The sequence below is a fragment of the Urtica dioica genome, chromosome 11 (genome assembly GCF_054948205.1).
Source record: "Urtica dioica subsp. dioica isolate 48M chromosome 11, U.dioica_male_clone48M_v1_H2, whole genome shotgun sequence".
In the NCBI taxonomy this organism is placed as follows: domain Eukaryota; kingdom Viridiplantae; phylum Streptophyta; class Magnoliopsida; order Rosales; family Urticaceae; genus Urtica; species Urtica dioica.
In genome coordinates this window covers 13263350-13272177 of record NC_142766.1, presented here as the reverse complement: position 1 = coordinate 13272177, position 8828 = coordinate 13263350, and the positions used below count along the sequence as shown (strand labels likewise).

The 8828-nt window shown below is 33.5% G+C and overlaps 1 protein-coding gene across 1 annotated transcript; it reads right to left on the bottom strand.

Annotated features, from left to right (window-relative positions):
• Positions 1-6027: 6027 nt before the first annotated feature.
• LOC149381377 (transcription factor bHLH149-like) lies at positions 6028-7224 on the bottom strand. Its single transcript, XM_089629858.1, has 2 exons — positions 7109-7224; positions 6028-7022 (listed from the first exon to the last, which is right to left on the bottom strand). Exon 2 carries the CDS (start codon positions 6938-6940, stop codon positions 6305-6307), a length of 636 nt encoding a protein of 211 aa, XP_089485984.1. The 5' UTR covers positions 6941-7022; positions 7109-7224; the 3' UTR covers positions 6028-6304.
• Positions 7225-8828: the final 1604 nt, after the last annotated feature.

Below are 8828 nucleotides of genomic sequence, written 5' to 3'. Positions count from 1 at the left end.
GTTCTCCTAGAATCACCGGAATATTTCGGTTTTGAACGTTCCGGTGCCGGGGACTTCAAAAATGGGGGAATTTCAAACCATGGTTTCAATGTGAGCGTTGACTGAGCGAAAGGAGCACTTTCACTGTTCATCCATGTCCCGATTTCGATCCTCGACTCCGTGAAAAGTAAAGCACTAAATTTTTTTTTTTCATGGCTTGAATTGAGAAAAATTTGAGGAAAATGAAATATTTAAGAAAAATAAATATAATCAAGATATTTTTCCTCGGAAACATGTGTGAAAAACAAAATCCATTTGAGACATTTTAGCATTCTCATAAAAAAAAAATTCTTCTCTTGATATCTCCATTAGTTTATTTTTTTATTATATATTGATTACTTGAAACATTTAAACTCAGAGTATAATGAAATTTTTTAAACTTCAAATAATAGAGATAAATCGTTATCTCGTGAGAATTGAACTCATGTTCTCACTAAAAAAAAGACTTCACAAGCAAAAGTTAATGTCACTCAAACTAGATGTTTGAGGATCTTCATTACTTTTCTCAAGTTCCAAACAACAAAAACTTCCCCCTCAAAATTTTCTCTTATTTTTATTTTCCAAACTAATATGAATTTCAAGCACAACCTAGCCTAAGTAAGACGCATATATTTCTTAAGCAACTACATAAATAGAATTCAGTCTTTTTTATAATGAAAATAAATTAAATGGTGAAAATAGTAAAAGCACATCCTAGCCTAAGTAAGACGCATATATTTCTTAAGCAACTGCATAAATAGAATTCAGTCTTTCTTTTTTATAATGAAAATAAATTAAATGGTGAAAATAGTAAGGGTTCAGAAAGTAAAATAAAACATTTGAACAAGTTTATGAGTTCTCTTCAATATAAAACTCTTCTAAGTTTTTTGTTTGTTTTAAATAAATAAATCTCTTCTAAGTTGAAAGACTGTCTTGTTAATTTGTACGCCAATGTCTATGGTATTTAATTGTATGTATGCTATAGGGTATAAATAATGAATTACTAAGAAAGGAAAGAAGAAAAAAAACTGTTTTTTTTTTCTCTACATAAGGTGTAAGGTGTAAGGTGTTTACAATGAAATAAGGGTTTTTATCTCTAATGATATCTGAATTATAGCTGTGAGAATTTTTCCATTAAACTTTTATTTTGAGATTCTAGTCATTCAATTTTTTTTCGTTTTAAATTTATAAAAAATTTAACTTTTGTCAACTCGTATTTATTTCATTACCTAAAAAAGATCACAAGTTTTTCATCAATTTTCTGTTATTTTTAAATAAAGTTTACTTACATACAAAATTGAAATAAAATATTATATAATAAAAAAATTGTTCATTTACATCAAAATTATCAGGATATAATTCTATGGTCTAATTCCCACAATTTGGAAAATTCAAGCATAAGAAAAGGGTTTGATTTATACACATGTGATTTAGAAAATGAATTTGATCAGCAGCAAGTTTTTGTCTTTTGTGTTTTATATTTACAATAAGAGTTAGGTAAAATATTTGTAACAAAAAAGAGTTGGGTAAATTAAAACATATATGCATAAAAGTTGAAAGAAACGAAAAGACATGAACAGAAACGTAATGCAACCTTCCCAAAATAAATGTAGACTCTCATTTGTAGTGCTATGATATTATAGCCACGTTTGGAAAACGGTCATAAATTAGTTATAACTTCTCCAACCGAACCATTTATTTTGTTGTTGGCAAAGGGAGTGTGACTGTGAACCCTCTAAAAAGTTTGTGATAATTCAATGTTCAAAACCATATACGATGAAATACGTCAGACATATATATATATATATATATATATATATATATATATATATGTGTGTGTGTGTGTGTGTGTATTATGTGTATACAAGGTTTGACGATGATGTAAAATTTGTAAGAGTAATGAAATGGTGGGAAATGAAATTATAGAGGATATTGATATTGTATACAAGACAACCCATTATATCACTCTTTCAAAAAAAAAAAAGACAACATATATATATATATTCCCCAAGATTGTAGAGGTCGCCATCATTTGTTAAAGAGGGAAATAAATAGTAACTAAAACACAATATCCAACAAAAAATTAAAGTACAATATATTGAAGTAATCACGGTAGTGTAAAACCTGATTTAAATTATTAAGACTAACCAAAAAGAAATGCTTGACTCCATTTAGCTCATTCATTCATGTCATTTTTCTAAATAATTTGGACCCAAAAAAAGATTCGCTTAGACACTACGGTATATTGCAAAGACAAAAACAAATTGTAGACAATGTGGAATAGCTAGGCTTTAAAACTTGGACCATGTGTATTTGTTTTGACGATTAGTTTTTGTCTGTCAAAAGTAAGGATAATCCAAGAAGTTGGATTCTAATAATCCGTTAGGTCTCTTTCGTTAATTCCCTTCTATATATTTCCATCCATCCATCCATCCATAGTACATATATATGCATTATGCATATATATGTATACGATTGGGTGTGCTCATTAACAACCATATCTATCATCATGTCATGTGACATGATCTAATTACATAGAAGCCAATTATATTTTGAGTGCAAACATAGTAAAAATAATGTATTTCAAGTATGCTAATGAATGAATATTCCGGATATATATGTCTCTCCCTCCAAATGAAGAAGAATCATAACGTGGTATAGTACTATCCTTCCTAATTGATTGTTGTTGGGTAAAGAAATATTCAAAAATTCAAAGATGAATAAAAAAAAGGAAGGAAAAAGAAAAGTTTGATAGTACATATGGTTATTAATTCAGAGGAAAAAGAAAGAGAAAAACAAAAGAGAGAAAATGATAGCCTTCTTAAAGAAAGGCACATGGTTGCATGTGGGAATATGGTGTGCATAGAAATCAGTAGAAGAAGCACAAAAATAATGTGACTTTGTTAGACAGAAATAAAGGAAGCCCAAAAGTATATTAATAATAAATAAATAAAAATAAACAAACAATACAACAAAACCCTATATTTGTGGTCCTTGCCATATTTAGTCCTAAATAATTATAATATATATTATGAAAACTCCTCCTGATAGGGATGCCACATAGCATCTGTGTGTCTCCATCCATACAAGTGACATTGGTGATCATTGTCACTACACGTGTATGAACGCAATTAGTAGAAGTAATGAATCTTGTTTTTTACTAACACATTCTTTAAAAACCCATGTAATGAAATAGAGTGGTGGGGTTTGTGTCTTGATTAAGAAGAAACACATAATGTTGTTTGTGATTGTGCCTATAAAAGAAAAAGAGAGCGAGAGAGAGAATGGAGTTGTATAACAAACAATAATGACCAAAATGCACATCCCAAATGGCTCCAAATTTGTATGCCTTTAAAACCATGAATTGGCGTGAGCGATGGATTTTCTTAAGGAGTCACATGCAATTGCAAGGGCTTTGTGAAGAAAGTGGGGCTTTAAGAGGGTCAGTGTGCACTTGAATTTTTGTAGGGTCACCAAAGCACATGATGTGAGACTATTTCACACAAGACCGAATTCAACTTGGGCGGCACTTATTTACATTATTATTATTTTAATTTCTAGGCTTAGTCTTTTTCTCCGACTATCTCCCTCCTTTATATTCATTCGTCTCTTACAAATACCCCAAAAGAACAATCAAATAACCTCTTTCAATGACCATAGGCAGCGATAGGTGATAATTTGTTTTTTCCTTTCAACACTATTTTCAATTTTATTATTTAAAAAAAAAACTATTTTCAATTTTCTACCAGATCTTGCATAACTGTTTAATACAGTACTTAAATTTCAATGTGTATATCTGCAAATAAAACATATATTCACAACTATTCACATTTAGCCATGTTTGTAACTGATTTAAAAAAAAAAAAATTTTAAAAAAAAAAAGCCATGTTTGTAACTGTAAGGTTTAAAAAAACTTTGTCCACATTTCGGTGGTTAATATAAGTTACTGATATTACAAAATTTTGAAATATCAATTTTTTGTCGAAAAATTTACAAAAATATTGAAGTTTTGACCACCAACTGGACAAACAAAATCTTGTTAAACTTTTTCAAGAATTCAACAGTATTTTACTTTAAGTGTGTTGATGTCAGAAAATAGATATAACAGTTGTCTCGATGATTATACAACAAATACCGATTAGACTTTATATTATGTAAAGTATAAAAATCGGATTGTTCTTATATGAGACGAATTTCAATACAAGAAGCAACTTCGCAAAGGATTCAATATAAAAGTAACAATGGAAGTTGTGCAACGTAGGTGTAATCTCTCATCTATTTCCATGGAGTCTTGTGTTTTTTATAGGTGAGGGTCACGTGTGAACATGGGTTGATCAGACCCATGCTCTGAACGGTTATTTTGGAAATAGTTTTGATTGTATTAGGTAACCGTCCAACAGATAATTGTATGTGAGTTATCTGGGTGGTTATTGTTCTCTTACGTGATCATTGTAAGCTATATTGTTTGACTAGTCTTTTTTATACTGAGAGCTTCTTCGTTTTTTTTTTCTTATGCTGGTCGGTATTCGAAGCTCAACTTATGTTTTTGATCGTTCCTCACGTTATTACAACTCGAACCATATTGTTCTCTTACGTGATCATTGAAAGCTATATTGTTTGACTAGTATTTTCTATACCAAGAGCTTCTTCGTTTTTTTTTTATTATGCTGGTCGGTATTAGAAACTCAACTTATACATTTAATCGTTCCTCACGTTATTACAACTCGAACCATATCTTGTTCGGTGTTCTGTGACTATTCGGTGTTGTGAAATTCTGATCATAACAAAGTGACCGAGAGTTAAAATAGCTCAAATCATAGACAACAAAAGACTTGAGTATGTCGCGCTTCATTTGGCACATCATAATCCCAAGTCCGAACTAAGCTCACAAATTTTAGTTGTGTCATATTCCTTAACTGGTGAGATGCGTTATCGGGTTGAGAAATCGCCGGTTTTGATTGAACAATCCTCTCTTCCGTTGGAAATTTGATTATGCGATAAATAACCGATATTTGAACATTGTTGCCTTGGTTTTGACTAAAAATCAAGATCTAGGTCGAGATACAAAGTGATATAATATAAACGTAGACAACATATTCATGATATCTTACCAAGAATCCGAAAAAAGCAAAGATCTCACCGAGATATTGCGATATATTTATGATATTTAAACTTGATTACAATTTACAAGCCGATATTAGTTAAATTTCTTCAAAGACTAGCTCCGCTAGCAAACAGTCCCGCACTGGAGACGATACCTCCACAACCCGGATTTCTAGCATAAGTGTGTGATGTCTGATTTCTGTTGTGACATCATATTTTCTCTTCCTCTCGACATTGAATAAATATGTTTTCTTTTTCTTTTTCTTTTTCTCTCGATGCTGACACGTAAGGTTATTTATTTTAGCCTAGTCCATAGACTCCAAAGTCCAAACTAACATGATTAATTAACCTTTGATTTATTTCCTCTTTTTTTTTTTTTTTGGCTAAACATTCTATTTCAAATTTGATAAACACCCTTGGACATTATAATTTGTCTCTATAAATGTGTCTATAGAAGTCGTAAATATACCACTTATCTGGACTCTTTGTTACGACGTTTACAGTAAGAAAATTAGAAATTATCCCACATTTGCTGGGGAAATAACATTCACAATTGATAAGTCAACAAACATAGATATGTCCATTACTTGTAAATGAATCAAACTTATCGCTGCTCAACCCACTAGACAGATAAAGTAGAGTACACAATAATAATAATGTTGTTACGAATGTTTTCGAAGGATCTGTCTTTGTATGTTGTTGTCGTCATAATTTTCTATTTATTTAAAAAAAAATTAAGAATAAAGAAAACAATACTTAATTTGTTGGTTTTAATGGAAATAGAAGAAACGACGAAGTGAATTAATATCTCACGCAACACTTCGTTTTCGTTGTCCAGTCACAAACAATTTGCCATGTGACACTTCGTTTACAACTGATATTATTGTTGTATCATTATTAAATGAATTGAACAAACCACAAAACTCCGTTGAAGATTCTCATTGATGACCCAAGGTTTAGTATTAGGTGGCATTACCATTGCAAATTGGCATCTTCGTTCATTTAATAAAACTAATAAATAAATAAAGGAATTTGATAGTGGAGCGCTAAAAACAAAACAAACAAAAAAAAATAAGAAAAATGACATGTATACAATAGAATACATGAATCTAAAATCCACAGAAGGAGAGAAGAAATAAAAAATTATATATTCAAAAAAAAAAAAAAAAAAAAAAACCACCTGTTAGCTTGAGCTTGACTCATCGACGGTCTGACTCGGACCGGTCCGGTTCAGCGGTTCACCGGCCAGAAGCTCGGCTATAGCGGTCATAGCGCGAATTTGCATCTGCAAAGCCGCGATGTAATCGGTGGTTTCATCTAGAAGGTTCGGGAGCGGAACTTTCCGGCAGCCTGGAACCAACCGGCTCAGAGCCTTGACCTTCCTATGCACAGCCGGTAGCCTCTTCTTCTCCGCCTCCGGCCTCGGCAACCGGCTCTTCCCGTCCCCGGCCGCCGCCGATCTTTTCACCTTCCTTAGCCTCAGTCGATTCCTGAGCGATCTATGCCGGTTCGCGAGGATCGCTCGGCTCCACCGAGTCGTTCCTTTTGCGGCGGTGGCGAGGACTCGGTCGGCGGTTTCGCGGACCACTCCGGCGGCGGCGGAGGCGGAGGTGGACGGAGAGATGCGGCGAGACTGTCGGAGAGCCTCGGCGAGCTTAGAGGAATAGATCCGGTGCTCTGACTCCGACTTCCATCGGATCCTCGTGGATTTAGAGCTCTGAATCGGCGGAGCGTCATCGCTCGTGAGTTTCCGGCGCTTTTTCCGGTTGGAATCGACGGAGCGTGATTCATATTCGACGTTCGAGACTGATGGCGCCATGGACGAAGAAATCGCAAGGTTTACGATATCCTGACTCGAATTGAATCGCAAGCTTTCTGAGTTTCGTCGGTCAACAATAAGCCTGCAAATGAAATCAAGTATGGTTAGGGTATAGGCGACCGAAAGAATTTATATGTGTCGATAGATACAGAGAGGCGAAGAGTTTACCTTTAAAGACCTCGAGGAGAGAGAGGGAGAGATTGAAATGGTTTGAGAGATTGATAGAAGGCGTTTGAAGGGGGAAGAGAGATTATATATGATGACCATGATGTAATATAAATGTAAAAAGAATGTAAATTATAATGAAATATAGGAAGAAAATAAATGAGAAAAATAAAAATGAAAAGCTTGTCACGGGAACCACGCGTCGTTTGAACTTTAAAGTGTGAAAATCATTGAAATTAAAAATAAATCATAAAAATAAAACTCACCTATTTAAAAAAAAATTAAAACATCTAATATTTTCTAATCGTTGCACTTAAATTTTCAAACTTTAAAAGTTGTGGAAAAAATATCGAAACTTAACAATTTGTTCAACATTACAACCTCAGACGTTAAAATTTGGATGACAAGACACGTGTCGAAATCTGGTGAGTTTAATAAATTTATTTGATTTTTAAATTTTTTTTACTCTATCTCTCTCTCTCTTCAAGCCCGATAAACAAAATCCCCAAATATGATTTCTCCCCAATCATTGAAAAAACAAGAAAAAAAAGGTCTATCAATAGTCATTTCACTTTCTCATTGACGGAGATGAGTGAAACAGGGAAAAGAAACTCGCGAGCTTCATTTAACTGGATTGATTTTTTGGTCATTTAAGTCTCTCATTAGAGACTTTAGAGACTAAAACTTGTCATGGGAGATTCTCTGGAATAGAATTGATGCATGTCGGAGAAGGAAAATACTGTGCAAAGCTTGAGATTTAGAATCGTAGTTGGAATTTGACTATCCAAAATTAACTTTTTTATTTTCTTACAAAAATTGAGAGATTCATCGATACATGGGCTTAGAGAATGTTGGGGTTACGTTTTGGCGTTGCAATCGGTGTTCTTGAGTGAGTGACTGAAGCTCGAGCAACAACTGTGTGTGTGTGTGTGTGTGTGTGTGTGTGTGAGCATAATAGAAGCTCGAGCAGGCGGCTGAAGATGTGTGCGCCGCTGATCATCATCGTGAAATCGTTGATGTACAAATACTATTTATCATATTCTGATCCATTGTTGTATATGAGAGAAGAGAAAGAAATGGGTTTTGTTGTGTTGCAAACAATCTATTTCTTTTCTGATAAGTGTTGGTGATACAACGAGAGATAGGTTAAAAAAATTTAAAAAAATTCATCAGATTTCGACACGAGTCTTCCCATTCAAATTTTAACGTCTGAGATTGTAACGCGGAACAAATGGCTATGCTTGGTTTCTTTTCCCACAACTTTTAAAGCTTGAGAATTTAAGTGCAACAACTCGAAAATATTAGGTATTTTTTCTGCCATTTTCTCAAAAAGGAATATTCAACGTTATCTAAAAGTTAGTATTTCAAAAATGAATAATAAGAAGAAACTTTGTATTGCTTGGCTCAACATCGCCCCTCCGATCGCTGGACACCACATGCAGCTAGGTGCCGACTTGGGGGAGCATAACCTCATATTTTCCTATCATTAGATCTTTTTATTTCTAAGTCTTTCTCCCATTATCTTAATCCCTCCATTGTAGTAATATGGTCGCACTATCGCTGACGTTGCTAGTGAAAGCTAGAACGCCGACCCATTTTAGCATTTTCATATTTGTTGAGACTGTAGAGATCTCTAGTGAACACCAGATCTTCTCTGGTAACCGGATCTATTTCTCTCTATGTTTCTCTGGTGCTTTGTATCTTCTCGTAGTTCTTCCTCGTA